We start from the raw sequence: 18,674 nt of genomic DNA on the forward strand, positions 1-18,674 counted from the left end.
GACTATCATCAAAGCAGTATGTAAATGGAGTCTTTTTCTCGCTCGTCGCCATTTCACGCTTATAACCGATCAGCGCTCCATGGCCTTTATGCTGCATAACCGGAAATGCACTAAGATCAAGAATAACAAAATACAGCTCTGGAGGATGGAATTGGCCGCCTTTGGCTACACCATACATTATCGACCTGGCAAAGAGAATGTGGCCCCGGATACCCTCGCGCATGCATTCTGCTCTTCTATGTCAACTTCGACTCTTGCGGATCTTCATACTGACTTATGCCATCCTGGCGTTACCCGTATGTTGCACTTTGTGTGATCTAAAAATCTCCTATTTTCTACGGAAGACATGAAAAGAATATGCTCCACTTGTAGAATTTGTGTTGAATTAAAACCGCAATTCTTCCGTCCGTTGGATGGCTCGCTCATACATGCTATACTGCCTATGCAGCGATTCAGCATTGACTTTAAAGGGCCATTGCCTTCCTCAACGCAAAACACCTACTTGCTTACTATGGTCGATGAATATTCATGCTTTCCCTTTGCTTTCCCCTGTCCCAATATGCTTACTTCCACAGTGATCAAATGCCTCGATCAGGTCTTTTCCCTTTGCGGTACGGCCAATTTCATCCACTCTGTTTGGGGTCCCTCCTTCATGTCAAGCGAACTCAAAAGTTATCTTTCCCAACGGGGAATCACCACAAGTAAAACGACACCGTATCATCCCATCGGTAACGGACAGGTTGAGAGATACAACGCTATCATTTGGAACGCTGTTCGTCTTGCACTGAGGTCACGCAACCTACCAGACCAGCAGTGGGAAACTGCTCCCTGACGTGTTGCATTCCATCAGGTCTCTTCTTTCTATGTCCCCCAACGTCACTCCTCACGAACGATTCTTCAGGTTCCAGCGTCGCTCCACCCATGGTACGTCCCTACCACCATGGTTGGCAGCTCCCGGCCCCGTGCTGCTCCGAAGATTTGTTCGATCTTCCAAGAAAGATCCCCTCATCGACGAGGTGGAACTAACAGACGTTAATCCCACATATGCGCACGTGCGGTACCCTGATGGCTGGGAGTCCCCGTTTCACTCCGAGATCTGTCTCCCTGTCCAACCGGTCCCACGGACCCCACCGATAGAGGGATCCATATTAATGATGCCGATACTCTGCGCTCCTTTGAGGATGATGCCTTACCCGGGACATCAAGGGATCTGCCGGCTACTCCACCGGATCAACTCGGGGAGCCGAGCGCTCCCCACGGGATGACCACCCGAAGCCAGGACGCCGGACAATCACCAGCTACCAAGCAAGATGAAGCCAGCTCTGCGCCTGTGGGGACCCGCACCCGGAGTCACGATCTCCCCAGTCTCCCTCAGGTCGATCAAGGCAACACGGGCCCTGTCAACCTACCTGTACGAACCAAGTGACCCAGGGACCAAGACACGGTCCGAGGAGACGTGCCTTCCAGCCACAAACAGAAATCGAAACGACTGCGGCTCTTCGTGGTCCGTTATATCTGCTAGAAGGAAGTCGTCGGACTTCCAAATCTTTCAGGCGGGAAGAATGTCATGAATCTTACCATTCATGTAGAAATGACTCATGAGATAACACTGGGTGGCCAGCTGGTGGCACCGTCCAAGGAAAGTATAAATACTCGGGCGTGGGCCCAGCTTGCTCAGGTTTTTGTAACCAGGAACTAGTGATGTAACTAGAACTCATGGTTGTGAAACAATTGATTAAAGCCTTGTTTTATACTCAGACCAAGTGCTTAGTAGTTTTCTTACGTCAAGGATTGTGTGGTTTACATCTGTAGAGGGTAACTATGAGGGAGTGTGTTGCCAATGCCAAATGGCCTCCTTCTGTGGTGTTAGTTGGTATGATTGCATTAGGATGAGAGTGAGTGTGAAGGGTGGTTAGTCAGATAGGGATGTGACTATGTACATAGCGAGAGAGGGATGGGTGGACGTGTAAGGTTTGTTGGCGTGAGTAATGATGTGCAGCAGTTGGCTTGGGAATGCAGAGTGATGGGGATGTGGTAACAGACACAGCAAGATGAAGGTGAATGTGGCTTTGCACTCACCTTTCCTGGTCTCATCAGATCATTGAAGCGTTCCAGCACTGTATCCAGATCTGCCTTATGAGATCCCTGCTGTTCACCTCCTCAGCAATTTGGAGCCAGGCTCTTTTTGTCTCTTGGCGAGGTCCCTTCCGTCCATCAGCAGAGAAGAGGACTTCCCTGCATGCTCTGACTCCCTCCACAAGAATATGCAGGGAGTCATCGGAAAAGCGGGGTGCAGCCCTCTGTCTTTGAGGAATCATTTTTCTCTTTCTGCACAAGACACTCATCTTCAATCCTTCCTCCACACCCCTACATGCACCTTCAAATGCGATGTGGCCAAGGCTGCTTTAAATATCCCCGCTGGAAATGAGTCATCGATGACGACATCAGACCCCACCATTTAATAGGGCTGGGAAATGCACATGTCTGCCTTAATAGGGGCCATTACGCTAAAGTCGCTCTGAGGAGCGGGCTGATCAATACATCACGGTACCGACCCACTACGCGGCCCGCACGCACCCGACCTGATTCAGTAAGGAAAATTCTGGCCATTGTATCAATATATAAAAACTCAATTGAAAAACAAATAGTCCAAGAGGACTGACAAGCAGCAAATGTAAATCCAATCTTCAGAAAGGAAGACAGAACAAATCCAGGGAATTATAGACCAGTTAGTTTAACGTCAATGGCAAGAAAGATACTAGAATCTGTTAAAAGATCCGATAACAAAACATCTAGCGACAGAGAATATAATAAAAAAAAGTCAGTATGGATTCCCATCAGGATCTTGGTTAACCAACCTTATTGAATTCCTGAAGAAGTAACAGAAAGAGTAGACAAGGACAATGCAGTGGATGTGGTATACATGGACCTTCAGTAGACATTCCTGAGGTACCAAACAAGAGGCTTATGACAAAGGTCAGGGTGTGTGGAGTCAGGGGCCAGGTAGCAGAATGGACTTAAACATTGCTATAAAACAGAGTGTAGGGGTTAAGGGAATTTTCTCCGACTGGCAGAAAGTGGGAAGTGGTTTCTCACAGGCATCCATTCTGGGACCACTGTTGTTCACCATATACATAAATGATTTGGACACAGAAATTTGAGGGACTGCACCAAAATACAGGAAGATATAGGCTTGCAGTGTGGGTGAATATAGGGCAAATTAAATTCAATATAGCGAAGTGTGAAGTGTGAGGGGTTCATTTTAGTAGGAGGAGTAATGAGGCCACTTATTTCTTGGAAGGTAAGAAACTCCATGAGATAGAGGAGCAAAGAGATCTGGGAATACAAATACATAAGTCGTTAAAAGTAGCAACACAAGTTGATTAGATCATAATGAGTTCAAAGAAAGTGCTGGGTTCATTTCTAGAAGAATAGCATACAAAAGGAAGGAGGTAATGTTGAATTTATATAGAACATTGGTTCGACCACATTTGGAGTACTGTGTGCAGTTCTGCTCACCATACTACAAAAAGGTTATTGAAGCACCAGACAATGCAGAAGATTTACAAGGATGTTACCAGAATTGAGAGGCTGATTGAGCAGGCTGGGACTCCTTTCTCTGGAAAAGAGTCTAAGAGGAGACCTGATAGAGGTCTTTAAAATTATGAAAGGGTTTGATAGGGTGGATGTGGAGAAACTGTTTCCACTTGTGAGTGAGTCCAGAAGTAGAGGGGCATAAATACAAGATAGCCACGAAACGAATTTAGGAGGAATTTCTTTACACAGAGAGTGGGAGAATGTGGAACTTGCTACAACATGGAGTGATTAAAGCAGATAGCATTGATGCATTTAAGGGGAGGCTTGATGCATACATGAGGGAGTAGGGAATAGAGGGATAACGGGGCAGGATGGAAATAGATAATTAGAGTGGGAAGAAGCTCTTGTGGAGTATAAGCATCAACATAGACCAGTTGGGCTGAATGGCTTTTTCTGTGCTGTAGATAGGAATCATTGTAGCATTCAAAATCTCCCATATCTAGTATCCTAAATCTCCCATAAATATGTCAGATCCTGCATTAAATAGCTTGTCTGGTTCAAATGAAAAATCTTTTCCCCAAGCCTCTGCTTTGTCTACTACACTCTCCACAAAAATCAGTTAGAATCAACTGGAATGTCTTCACTCTAACCCACTCGCATGCACTTCACACTTTCTACTCCCCTGCCATTCAGTCTCAATTACCACATAATGATCTGGTACAATACCAAGACATTTGCACATCACTCTGGTAAACTCCTGAATATAAAATTTGCAAGTATTGAAGCATAATTCCTTAAGAAATTTTAAGTCAGCTGGCAAAAAAGTTTCTGTTTAAATTATCTGGTGAGACTTTAAAACAGTTACTTGATAGAAACCTTCTGTTCGACTGACATTACAAATAATTATATTACCCACATACTGTAAATAAATGGTCATATACAGTTCTTTTAGAACCTAAACCAAAAGTTATTTCTTTATATAAATCCTAAACATGATAATGAGCAATGTTATGAACAAAAGAACCATTTGTAAAATTAGCATTATATCATAATGCTACAAGTACTTTTTTTCATTCTCTTCTTACCATAACTTATTATATCACATCTCAAAATTCATAGCTGCATCCAGGTTACAATATTGCCACATATTGCTAATATCATCTACTCTCTTAGGTTGCTGTGATATTGGTGTGGTGTACAGCCAGCTGACCCAAGCTGCACTGCTAGCTGAATCTCATTACAGGTTGCATTGAGCTCAGAGACAAAGAATCTCTGCGCATGTGCTTCGATCTTTCCCAAGTGCCTGATTTTTAATATTATGGGGATGAATGATCATTCTAAGTTAATGAGGCGCAGAGTGGTATAATGAATCACCAGGTATGGCTTGCCACTGAAACTTAAACATCAATTATGAGCAGTCAAAAAGTGTTTCTATATCATGTGTTCTCATTTATTATATTAATGATGTTACCTTATCATGAAGAGACTCTTCTAGTTGTTTTCTTAAGAGCTCAGATTCTTGTATCAACATGTTCTAAGATAATAAAACATAATTATTTGCAAAATAAGCCACAATGACAAATTTTATCAAACATTGATGTTAAGTTTGTTAACAGGATTTGTATATTAAGGACCTCACGTTACAATATACTAAGTTTCTTAAACAGCTCATATGATCCATTGTCAGAAGACTTTTCTCTCCAATGCATTTATTATGATTCCATGTCTTGAGGTGTACCAATGAACTTATTCTATGTTTTTGCTGAACCACTTAAAAATATGGTGCTTACTGTTTACAATCGTGAGATCTACTGGGATTGTTACATGCTAGCATATCAATGCCAACAGGGGTTAAAGTAGAATTTGTTAAGAAGGAATATTTAGACCTGCGTAGCCTTTGTTTCCAACCTGTAGACTTTAGTTTTGATAATTTGCACAATTTTTGTCTATGTTCATGCTTTTAGAAAAGGAAAGGGGAGAACATGCAGTGAAAGTGAATATTGTGCTTTGTTAAAGGCAAGAAGAGCGTTCAGTAAAGTTAATCTATTTTGTGTTTAAAAAAGAGGGGAGCATTCAGTAAATATTACTTTTGTATGAGTCGGAAACAAGTGTTCATTCAATGAGTTTCACCATTATGGCTTTTTTTAAATGAGAATAGGATTCAGTAAAGCTCAACACTGCAGAGTTGAAGAAAATGATTGATCTACTAAACATTGTGCTGCTTTGAGTGAATTTCCTTAGTGTGGATTGATAGCAGAAAAACTAACATGCTGACTCCATCAAATTCAATGCAGAAAAAGTTAATTTACAATAAAGTTAGTTAATAACAGAAGATTCACGGAATTTAGTTACAACCTTTCTTAAATAACATCAACTAAAATTCTCTCATCACTTCCTCTTTCGGTTTCCTTTGCTTTCCTTTAATTTATCATTGATTACCCTCATTCATTTGTTTTAAACACTTTTCTATTGTCAGAAATATTAATTTTGACCTGGTTTTCTTATGTTTTAACATTAGTCTTTAGGTTGCATTCAGACATGAAGTTACATAGGTTCTGAAAGAAATATTGGAGGCTGTGACTATAATTTTGCAAAGTTCTCTGGAAAGGAAAATTGTGTCAGAGGATTGGAGGATGGCAAATGTGAATCACACTTCAAAAAGAGACAGTGATAAAGCCAAGAAATTATAGAGCAGTTAGTCTTACTTCTGTTGTTAGTAAACTACTACAATCTAAATTATGCGATAAAATTCTAAATATTGTAGTTGGAGAGACCTACATAATCAGGGCCAATCAGCATGGATTTTTAAAGGGGGAGTGAACAGGAGAGTGGCATTAGACTAGGTGGGTCAAGTGGAGAAAATCTTTATGGATCAAATGGCTTTAACCTTCTGTAATTCTAGACAGTAAAATTACACTGTAGTGTACTAGCATATGGATACTTAATGTTTTCATGTGAAATTTCTCCCACCACTAAATCATTGGAGTGATGAATTTCACATGACTATATAACTGTTCATCTGATAGTATCATTTCAGCATTACCAGCATTACCGTTTACATATATTGCTGGAAGTCAAATTCTGAACCTGTGTTGGAGAACTTCATTTCTACATCAAAATGCAGTATTTCTTCATTTTTCCTTTTCCTTTTGGCTCTGACTTCTGCCATTCAATTTTGGCATTATGACTCCAAGAATTTATAGGGCCTTCACACTGTGTTCTGATATGTTTCACTTCTTGTTTCGGTTTCACAGTCTCATCATATCATTTTTTTAATAAGACTTACTTACCTGCTGGTACTCGAGCTGAATAAAGTTAGCATTAATATCAGTTGAGAGCTGAGAATCAATCAGCTGCAATATTACTATCAGGCTGATGTAGGAACATGTCATGCACATGCTGAACAGCAAGCAGCACTGATAGAAGAGCTGAAATATTCTGGCATGCTAAATCCGCATGCTTGCATCATTTGGCAAGTATTGCAAGAACATAAATAGCAATGGAAAAAAGGCCAGAATTTGCGCATCTCACCAAAACAAGGGGGATTCAATAAGGTGGGATGTTTAAGGGCTGGAACGTCAAACTAGATTATTCTTTTTACAAATTTATTCTCAGGATGTGGGTGACATTGGCAAGGCTATACTTATTGCCCATCCCTAGCTGCCATGAGGTGTTGGTGGCCTTTCTCCTTGAGCCGCTGCAGTACATGGTGTGATGATGCTCCCAGAATGGTTTTAGGATACTGACTCAATTGACAATGAAGGAAAAGCAATTTTTGCCCAAGTCAGGATGGTATGGGAGTTGGAGAGAAACTTGGAGGTGATTGTGTTCTCACAACACTGTTGCTTTTCTCACAGCACTGTTGCTTTCCTCCTTCTTGGTGGTAGAGGTTGCAAAGGAGGGCTGTTGAAATAACTTTGGTGAGTTGCATCCTGTAGATTGTAGATAATGCAACCACAGTGCAGTACAGATGGAGGAGGTAGATATTCAGTGCAGTTGCAGGAGTGCTGATCAAGGAAACTGCTATGTCCTGAATGGCGATGAGTTTTTTTATGTTGTTGTAGCTGCACCCATGCTGCTGAGTGAATATTCCATCATACTCCTGACTTGAGCCTTGTAGAACATACAAACATACGAAAATCTTCTGCAAAAGGCAAGAAAATAAACCAGGCAGTTTAGGAAAAAAACTGGAAAATCCCTCTCCGACCCCTAAGGTGATCAAAACTAGTCCAGGAGATCACATTGGCCTTGATTTACGTTATAGGATACCTACCTCTTATATGAGGTGATCGCTGCTCCAGCCAGAAACAGGTCCAGCTGTTGCATGAAGGAATACAGCAAATCAATATTCACCACATGAGCTGGCAACCTGTTCCACAGATCCACTATTCTCTGGGAAAAGGAGAACTGCCTAACATCCAACCTAGTTTTGTCCTTACATAACTTGTAAGCGTGACCCATGGTCCTCCTTAACCTATTCAGTTGACATTAACACAATCTAGTCCCTTTGTTACTTTGTAAATCTTTATCAAATCATCCCTAAGCCTACGCTGTTCCAGACACCCAGCTCTTTGAACCTATCTGGGTAACTAAGGTGTTTTAAACTGGGAATTAATCTTGTGGCCCTCATCTGCACCCGTTCCAAAGCCTCAATAGCCCCCACCATATGAGGAGACCAAAACTGGGCAAAGTATTCTAACTGAGGTCTAACAAGGGTCTTGTATAAGAACAAAATGATATGCTCTATTTTATAGTGAATTGACCTGTGAATATACCCTAGAATCTTGTTTACTTTAGCTATAGCTTCACAGCATTGGTCATGGACCTTTAGAGATTGATGCACTAAAGCACCCAGATTTCTTTCTTTCACCACTGGATTTAATTCTGTTCCCTATAGGGTGTATGTATGTTAAGCATTTGACCTGCCCACGTACATGACATACATACATAGAGATAGGAACAGGAGTAGGCCATTCGGCCCTTCGAGCCTGCTCCGCCATTCAATGAGATCATGGCTGATCCTCGTCTGAGATCATAGCTGATCTTACCAGTTCAGTACCCCGTCCCCGCCTTTTCTCCGTAACCCTTAATCCCCTTAGCCTTCAGAAATATATCCAATTCTCTCTTGAAAATATTTATTGAATTAGCCTTCACAGCCCTCTGTGGCAGGGAATTCCACAGGCTCACCACTCTTTGAGTGAAGAAATTCTTCCTCATCTCTGTTTTAAATGATTTGCCCGCTATTTTTAGACTGTGGCCCCTGGTTCTGTGCTCCCTGGCCATTGGAAACATTCTCTCTGAATTCAGCCTGTCCAGGCCTGCCATAATTTTATATGTTTCGATGAGATCCCCTCTCAATCTTCTAAACTCCAGTGAGTACAAGCCCAAACTATTTAATCTCTCTTCGTAGGTCATTCCCGCCATTCCAGGTATCAGCCTGGTGAATCGCCGTTGCACTCTTTCCATGGCAAGAACATCCTTCCGCAGATGGGGCGACCAAAACTGTACACAATACTCCAGATGCGGTCTCACCAGCACCTTGTACAGCTGTAGTAAGGTATCCCTATTCCTATACTCGAACCCCCTTGATATGAAGGCCAACATACCATTTGCCTTCTTAATCGCCTGTTGCACCTGCATGCTCTCCTTCAGTGACTGGTGCACAAGAACACCCAGGTCCCTCTGCACTTCCCCATCTCCCAATCTATTGCCATTTAGATAATAATCTACCCTCCTGTTTTTACCCCCAAAGTGGATAACCTCGCATTTATCCACATTATAGTGCATCTGCCACGTATCCGCCCATTCCCCCAACCTGTCCAAATCGCACTGTAGCCTCCTGACATCCTCATCAGAGCCCACCCCTCCTCCTAGTTTAGTGTCGTCAGCGAATTTGGAAATATTGCATCCAATTCCCTGATCCAGATCATTTATATATATTGTGAACAGCTGGGGTCCCAGGACAGATCCTTGCGGCACCCCGCTGGTCACTGCCTGCCACTCTGAAAACGAGCCGTTTATTCCAACTCTCTGTTTTCTATCCGCCAGCCAGTTCTCTATCCACGTTAATACTTTGCCCCCAATCCCATGAGCCTTAATTTTGCATGACAATCTTTTGTGTGGAACCTTATCGAAGGCTTTCTGGAAGTCAAGGTACACCACATCCACTGGCTCTCCCCCATCTATTTTACCAGTTACTTCCTCAAAAAATTCCAGCAGATTAGTCAAACACGATTTACCCTTTGTAAATCCATGTTGACTCTGTCCGATCCTTTCCCCATTTGTCAAGTGCTCCGCTATTTTATCCTTAATAATGGACTCTAGCATTTTGCCCACAACCGATGTAAGGCTTACTGGTCTATAATTCCCTGCTTTCTCTCTACCCCCCTTTTTAAATATTGGGGTAACATTAGCTACCCTCCAATCCACGGGTACTGTTCCCGAGTCAATGGAGTTCCGGAAGATGATCCTTAGAGCATCTGCTATCTCCAGGGCCACCTCCTTAAGTACCCTAGGATGTAGTTTATCAGGCCCCGGGGATTTGTCGGCCTTCAGTCCCCTCAACTTACCCAACACCATATCCCTAGAGATACTAATTTCTGTCAGCTCCTCCCTCTCATTAGTCCCTATGTTTGCCGATATTCCTGGGAGGTTATTTGTGTCCTCCTTTGTGAATACAGAACCAAAGTATGAGTTTAATTGGTCTGCCATTTCCTTATTCTCCATTATATATTCTCCCGAATCGGACTGCAGGGGACCGACTTGGGATTTTACCAGTCTTTTCCTCCTGATATACCGATAAAAGCTTTTGCAGTCTGTCTTTATTTTTGCTGCAAGTTTACTTTCGTATTCTATTTTCCCCTTCCTGATTAATCCCTTTGTCCTCTTCTGCTGTATCCTGTACTACCCCCAATCTTCCGGTCTGGTGCTTTTTTTTGCCAGTTGATATGCCCTTTTTTTTGATTTTATGCTGTCCCTAATTTCCCTCGTTATCCACGGTTGAGTCACCTTTTTAGGTTTATTTTTATGCCAAACCGGTATAAACATGTTCTGGAATTCTTCCATTCTATCTTTGAATGCTTGCCATTGTCTATCCACTGTCAATCCCCCCAGAAACACCACCCAATCAATCTTACCCAATTCCCGTCTCATACCCTCGTAATTCCCTTTATTTAAGTTCTGGACCTTAGTCTCTGATTCAATTTCCTCACTCTCCATCTCGACTGAGAGCTCGATCATATTATGATCGCTCTGACCCAAGGGGCCTCGTACAATACTTTTCATAGTTAAACATCATTTGCCAAACACAGGCCTAATCCCCCAGCACATCTAGATCTGCTTGTAATCATAAGTGGTGGAGAGGCTTTAAGGGCTGAGGAGGTGAGAAACCTGTTGAGAGTACCCTGCCTCTGTTCTGCTGTTGTAGCCATGCTGTTAATATGTTCTAATTGAGCTTCTGGTCAATGGAAACCCCCCCTCCCTGAAGTTGTTACTGTTTGGGGGGGTGGGAGGTGCTTGGTGATGGCAGTGCCATCAAAGGTTAGGGTAAGCTAGCTGAGCTTCCATTTGCTTGATTTGGTTATTACTGTACCTAGCACTTATGTGGAGTGAATATTACCTGGCACTTGTCAGCTCAAGCTTGTCAGCTCAAGCTTGGATGTTATCCAAGTCCTATTGTAGGTTGGCATGGGCTGATTCATTACCAGAGCAATTGTGAATGGAAGTAAACACTGTGGAATCGTCAGCAAACAGATCTTCACCTGACTTTATGATGGAGGAAAGGTCATTGATGTAGCAGCTGAAGATGGCTGGGCCAAGGTCGCCTCCCTAAGGAATTCATGCAGTGATATCCTGTGGCTCTAATGACTGACCTCCGACAATCACAACCTTTGTGTCAAGTATGACTCTAGCCACTGGAGGCTTTATTCTTTGACTTCAGTTTTGCTAGGGCTCCTTGGTGCCATACTCTGTCAAATACTGCCTTGATGTTGAGGCATCTAATGTCATCCCCACTCCTCTGGCATTTAGCCCTTGCATCCATGTCTGGATCAAGGCTGTGATAAGGGTTTGAACTGAGTGATTCTGGTGGAATCTGAACTGAGTTTCGTTAAGCAGGCTTTACTGAATAGGTGTTACTTGATGGCACTATGGATCATTCCTGCCATCAATTTACTGATGATTTGGAGAAAGCTGATCCTGTTTTCTTGTAAATAGGATGAATCTGGGCAATCTTACACATTGTTGGATAGATGTCAGTGTTATCGCTGCACTGCAACAGCTTGGCAAGGAGAGCGAATAATTCTGGAGCATATGTCTTCAATACTACAACCAGGATGTTATCAGGGCCCAAAGCCTTTGCTGTGTTCAGTGTACTCCACTGCTTCTTAATGTCATATGGAGTGAAACAAATTGGCTGGACACTGATATATTTGATGGTGGGGATTACAGGAGGAGGCTGAGTGGGATTATCCAATTGGCACTTCTGTCTGAAGATGATGCAAACAATTTAACTTAGTCTCTTGAATTTATATGCTGGGATCCACTGCAGAGAATGGGACTGTAAATGGTGATTCCTCCTGTTTGTTGTCTGGTTGTGCAACACCATTCTTGACTGGACGTGGTAGGGCTACAGAATTTCGCTCTGATCTGTTGATCTTGACACTGCTTAGCTCTGCATATAGCCTGCTGCTTTTGGTGTTTGGCATGCAGGTAACCCTTTTGTAGCAGCTTCACAAGGTTCATACCTCATTCTAAGGTATGCCTAGTGCTGCTCCTGGCATGCCCTTCTACAATCTGCATTAAACCAAGATTGGACTCCTAGCTTGATGGTGATCAAGGAGTGAGGGATGTGCTGGGCCATGAGGTTACAGATTGTGGTGGTATACAATATCACTGCTGCTGATGGCCCACAGTGCCTCATGGATGTCCAGTTTTAAGTTCTAGGTCTGTTCTTAGTCTGTCCCACTCAATTAGTGGTACAGCCATGTTACACAATGATGGAGACAAGATTTTACATTCACAAGGACTATGCAATGGTCAATTCTACAAATGCTACTGTGGACAGATGTGTCGTCGACAGGTAGGCTGGTGGGGACAAAGTCAAATAGGTTACTTCTCAATGTTGTTTCCCTCACCCCCTGATGTATGCCCAATCTGACAGCTTTGTTCTTCAAAACTCAACTAGCTTGGTCAGTGACAGTGCTACTAAGCCTCTTTTGATGGTGGACGTTGAAGTCCTCTACCCAGAGTACATTCTGTACCCTTGATTCCATCAAAGCTTCCTCCAAGTGATGTTCAATATGGAAGAGTGCTGATTCATCAGTTGGGAGGAGGGTAGGTAGTGATCAGCAGGAGGTTTTGTTGATCTTGTTTGACCTGAAGCCATGAGGCCTACTTTAACCACTGGACTTAATACAAGGCAAAGTTGACAAGAATGCAATATTTCTGTAATAACCTTTGGTATTCTTTTGTACTGCCTAACTACAGGTATTAGCTTCTACTGCAATAGTGCTATTGATTATTCCTAAAATAGAGGTAGATTATTAACAGTAAAAGAAGTAAACAGAAAGTGACCTTCTGAATGAAAAATCTCCATTTCAGAAACCAACCAAAATGTAATTTAGCTTTAAAGCCTTACAAGAAATATTTTAAAATAATATTGATATTAATGTATACTAACATGCTGTAATTCTTCTTGTGAATTCTGTACAAGATTTCAGATTTTCTATACATCAATATATCCAAGCAAAGAAAATCTTAGTATGAGAACAATACTGGGATTTGCTCTTGTAATTTGTCCACAAGAAAAACTTCATCCTCAGATTTTCCCCTTGTCCTGTGCAATTGCAAGAGTAGCAATTAATAGTGTAGAAATCTACATAAATGCAAAAGCAATTTCTTTCCAATGCGCCACAAATTAGAAAATTCAAATGCAAGGTCTTAGCTTGATGACCCTCTTCAGGAGAGCAGCCTATAAAAAAATGGCAAAATGTAACTGTTAACTTTCTTCACATGTGATACCTTTCATTAAACAAAGTCTCAAAATTCCCCCAAACTTTGGGAAGGATGGGGAATGAATACATCTTTTTCAAAGGACTTACTGGGGTAGAGTTTCAACTTTCCACCCGAGCATAAAACTGATGTTTAGGAAAAACCGCCTGTTTTAGAAACCGCCCGAATTTCATTTCCATTAAAATCATTCTTTCCCCTGCTCCTTAAAAAAAAAAGTAGAACAAGATATATATAAAGCATAAATGAGAACTTACCTAGTGGTTGTAAATTTCTGAATATAGGATGGGTGATTGGTGTGATATATTTACTATGGTAGCATGATGAATAAAATGTGATACATAGATAGAAACAGTTATGGATATTTTTTAATGTTATTTTCTCACTTTACCTAATTATTTTATACTGTCTTCCAGCCTCTGCATTGTCTTCCTTTAGCCAAGAAGGACAATTTCCTTCATTTTACTGTTGTACTATATTGGTTAATATGAGATATGTTCTGTTGAATTGGGCGGATCACTGCTGAATTTTCCTTTCTCTTCACTCAAGATGGATGCTCCACTTTAGCCTCCATTAAATGGTTGAGAATCATTTAGACACAGGATAATCAGGATGGCTTAGTTCAACTGACAAAGGGTTACAGTTTCTAGCTGGGACCCAATCATAAGAATTCAGTAATTTATAATACTTGGTTTACACCAATTTCTAAGTATGCATTGCAATGGCAATTATTCTATTCAAATTAAACAAAATAATCCTGAGTACTATAATATGATGACTACTGTAAAGAAAATGTTTAAAATATTACCTTATCCTCTAATGCAGCCATTCGCTCTTTCAGATGCAGCTGAAGTCGCTCATTAGATTCTGTCAGCAATCTGTCCACTGTGTCTGACAGTCTCTTATTGTGCTCTTCATTCATTTTCTCTCTTTGGCGGGCCTATGACATTTGAAATAAAAAAGCAGATTTGCAAAACATTTAAATTTATACTGAAGATTGACAACAGGCTTGAATAATTACAGTTAGCAATTCACTTGCCAGACCCAAGAAAACAGCAATTTACTTCTTTAGGTTGGGTTCAGAGCTGTAAGCCATGGACAGATCTTTTTGTTACAATTTTGCAGAACTATTTTCCTTTAGTACTGTGTCGTATTTCTCCTCAAACCATTTTTCACTTGCCATTTATTTTGGATCCATGTTTTCCATTTAGTTTTGTTTCCCTTCATATTTCATCTTCGTCTTTTTGGCTCCATTTATTTGAAGGCATCATCTTGTGACTAATCTGCTAGTTAAAGTTTCACATCTAAATGTTCCAGTTTTGCAATGCAATCATGTAATGATCATTACAATCATGGAAATAAGCTAATTCGCTCTGAGTTGAGTATTGTGACTGAACTGGTATAGAGCCTATTGTATTTGTCTATACTAAGTGCTGATGGTAGTGCATCAGTACACTATTGGCTTCCTCATCTGCTTGAATCCAAAATATTGGGCCTGGAAAGAAGAGGTAAGAGTCCTCCTAATATTGAATGTAATATTTAATGAAAAGAATAATCAGAGTCAGTTATGTGTTCAGCCCAACGCGTCCATGCCGGTTCTTTCGAAGAGCAATCCAGTTAGTCCATTGTCGGGAGCGGTGAGAGCGGAGACTCAGTGAGTATTTAAACTCACTTTCGCGGGTTTTCTTTCACAGGCCATTGTTGGGAGCGGTGAGAACGGAGGTTCAGTGAGTATTTAAACTCACTTTCGCGGGCTTTTTTTCACAGGGCAGTGTCGGGAGCAGTGAAATCGGAGACTCAGTGAGTATTTAAATTCACTTTCGCGGGCTTTCTTTCACAGGCCATTGTTGGGAGCGGAGGTTCAGTGAGTATTTAAACTCACTTTCGCGGGCTTTTTTACAGAGGCTTACCAATCTCGCGGACCGGCGGCGGTGTTCCAGAGCCACGTCACGATTCAAAACGTGACACGGGCAGGAGGAAGCAGCTGATTGGGTGAGCACTTATACTACTCTATAGTTTGACAATTAAGGTTCATAGTTTATAAAGTTTAGAAGGTCTTAATTTTGTGGTTATAGTTTCTAAGGTCTCTGTTGTGTAGCGGGGAGTGCTAGGAAACAAGGGCCCTTGAGTATATCATTTAATTGTAGTATAATTGGTAGTATTAATTTAATTTAAATTAATTAAAGGGTAAGTCATGGCAGGACAGCTCGGCCCTGTGGGATGCTCCTCCTGCACTATGTGGGAAATCAGGGACACTTCCTGTGTCCCTGACGACCATGTGTGCGGGAAGTGTATCCAGCTGCAGCTACTGGCAGACCGCATTGCGGTGCTGGAGCTGCGAATGGATACATACTGGAGCATTCGCGATGCTGAGGACATCGTGGATATCACGTTTAATCAGTTGGTCACACCGCAGGTAAAGGCTGCACAGGCAGGAAGGAAATGGGTGACCGCCAGGCAGAGTAATAGGCGCAGGCAGGTAGTGCAGGGGTCCTCTGTGGCCATCCCCCTCTCAAACAGATATACCGATTTGGATATTGTTGAGGAGGATGGCTTATCTGGGGAAGGCAGCAGCAACCAACTTCCTGGCACCATGGGTGGTTCTGCTGCACGGGACGGGAGGAAAAAGATCGGGAGAGCTATAGTGATAGGGGATTCTATTGTAAGGGGAATAGATAGGCATTTCTGCGGCTGCAAACGAGACTCCAGGATGGTATGTTGCCTCCCTGGTGCAAGGGTCAAGGATGTCTCGGAGTGGCTGCAGGGCATTCTGGAGGGGGAGGGTGAACAGCCAATTGTCATGGTGCATATAGGTACCAACGATATAGGTAAAAAATGGAATGAGGTCCTAAAAGCTGAATGTAGGGAGTTAGGAGGTAAATTAAAAAATAGGACCTCAAAGGTAGTAATCTCAGGATTGCTACCAGTGCCACGTGCTAGTCAGAGTAGAAATAGAAGGATATTTCAGATGAATACGTGGCTAGAAGAATGGTGCAAGGAGGAGGGATTCAAATTCCTGGGACATTGGAACCGGTTCTGGGGGAGGTGGGACCAGTACAAACTGGACGGTTTGCACCTGGGCATGACTGGGACTGATGTCCTAGGGGGAGTGTTTGCTAGTGCTGTTGGGGAGGGTTTAAACCAAAATGGCAGGGGGTTGGGAACCTGTGCAGGGAGACAGAGGAAAGGGAAGTTGTAGTCCCGCCTCCTACCCAACTCCTGAATGAAAATCCAGCCCGTTAACTCTGTTTCTCTCTTCACAGATGCTGCTTGACCTGCTGAGTTTCTCCAGCATTTTCTGTTTTTATCTTAAAGGGGAGGGTTTATTTTGCTCTCCACCCACAACCTGCTAATTGCAGCCTTGAATCTCGGCCTGGAGAGACCTGTACATCAAATCTGCTGGAAAGAACAATAGAGAGACCCAGGGAAAGAGCGCAGAGTGCAGCCCCCATAGTCGCTTCTAAATCGATACAAGGAAGGGCAAATCAAAATGAACCTGCAAAGTGCTGCTCAGTACCCAAAACTCCTTCGTACAGCATTGAATCTCTCCAGAAGTCTCTCTCTCTCAAAATGCATGGTGCAAAAATGTCACCAACAAAAAAAGGCAGGAAGCGGTCGCCTTTAAATAGCGCTCCTTCAGTCCCTTTCTGGCTGCAAAACGCTCCCCTCAACCTGTTGTTGATAGCGGCAGGTGGTAAGGCAGGGGGCGCCACTCAATATCTGGTCCGGGGCGCTACTGGGACGTTGCGCACTCGACTGACGTCACGATCTGCCGGTGCAGGAGATCGTGGCGGTAGTGTTTAGCGCCGCCGCAAAATGTCTAGTTATTTTCGCGAGCGGCGCAAACATCGCTGCGCCCGGGCACTAGTTGCTTTGCGCCCCATTAGCGCCCTCTTAAGGCGCTAACGGGAGGCGCAAACAACTGAATTTTTCCCCCATAGTGTTTTATCTACAGATGCTGCCTGACCTGCTGAGTATTTCCAGCATTTTCTGTTTTTATTTTCGTGTTTTATATAGGCTTATCATAACTTCTTGGCTTTTGTACTCTATGCCTCTGTTGATAAAGCCCAGGACCCCATATGCTTTATTAACTGCTTTGTTAACCTGTCCTGCCAACTTCAAAGATATGTGCACAAACACCCAAGTTTCTCTGCTCTTGCACCCCATTTAAAATTGTACCATTTGCTCACTGAGTGCTGGGCAGCTCATCGAATATATTCTAAAGAGGCCTGAACCTGAAAATAATTCAGTCTTCTCGCTAAATCTATCGGGCCCATTTTGGGGAGATCTGAAAATTACCCGCCCCCGTGGAAGGCTAAACATCCGTTTTCATAGTATAAACTAGATTGTGTTTTGACACATCACTGATTGGATAATGGTACAAACGTTGTTTTTCCTTAAAGACACAGCAATATAAAAACTAAAGGGTAATTATAACTTTTAACACTGGGAAGAAAACTGGTGGTAGCAGTTCGACTGCCCGTTATGCATCCTGTCTGATTTTACCTTCCATTGACATTAATGGAATGGAAAATCAGACAGGGTGTACAGTGGGGGGCCATTCCGCTATTGTCAATTTTCTGCATGTTGGGAAAGTTAAAAGCTACCTCTAAATATCAGACAAACGTACTGTGGTCTTCTGCTAGCTGCTGGGTAAGCCCTCTAGTAGTCCTTTCCCACCTTTACTGCTGTCTTGTGATTTGGCTCACTCATTTAGCAGCCAGAATTTCAGGGGGGAATTTTCCCAGCCCTGGGGAGGCGGGACTGCCGGGAAAATGGCAGAAACTGGGTGCAGGTACCGAACCTGCTCCCAACCCGCCTCCGTGCCATCTTCCCAGGAGGCGGGTCCCCGAGTCACGCAGGGACCCGTCTCCTCGAGGCGGGAAGGGGATTAGAGCCAATTAACTGCCAGTTAACAGGCAGTTTTGAGGCTTATCCCCATTTTACCCCTGCAAGTGCGGGCTACCCGATGGCTGCGAACCTCACCAGGGTCAGCGAGGTGAGCAGTGGGTCTGCGGGGGTGAGAGGGATCGAAAAGTCTGCTGTAGAGGTGAGTGATGGGTGCAAGTGTGGAAAGGTAAGTATGAGAGGTGAGTGCAAAGTGTTGGAAAAAGCTTCCTTACCTTTGC

The 18,674-nt window shown here is 42.9% G+C and overlaps 1 protein-coding gene across 1 annotated transcript in view; it reads right to left on the reverse strand.

Annotated features, from left to right (window-relative positions):
* The window catches only part of ppfia2 (PTPRF interacting protein alpha 2), a 368,545-nt gene that overhangs the window by 208,240 nt on the left and 141,631 nt on the right, over positions 1-18,674 (reverse strand). The window contains exons 9-10 of the mRNA XM_086009289.1: positions 14,354-14,485; positions 5,009-5,071 (exon numbers count right to left, since the gene is read on the reverse strand). Of these exons, the coding sequence (XP_085865415.1) occupies positions 5,009-5,071; positions 14,354-14,485 (195 nt within the window). The remainder of the gene's footprint in view (positions 1-5,008; positions 5,072-14,353; positions 14,486-18,674) is intronic.

The sequence above is a fragment of the Somniosus microcephalus genome, chromosome 16 (assembly GCF_052327205.1).
Source record: "Somniosus microcephalus isolate GS21.2 chromosome 16, FLI_Smic_1.0, whole genome shotgun sequence".
Classification (NCBI taxonomy): domain Eukaryota; kingdom Metazoa; phylum Chordata; class Chondrichthyes; order Squaliformes; family Somniosidae; genus Somniosus; species Somniosus microcephalus.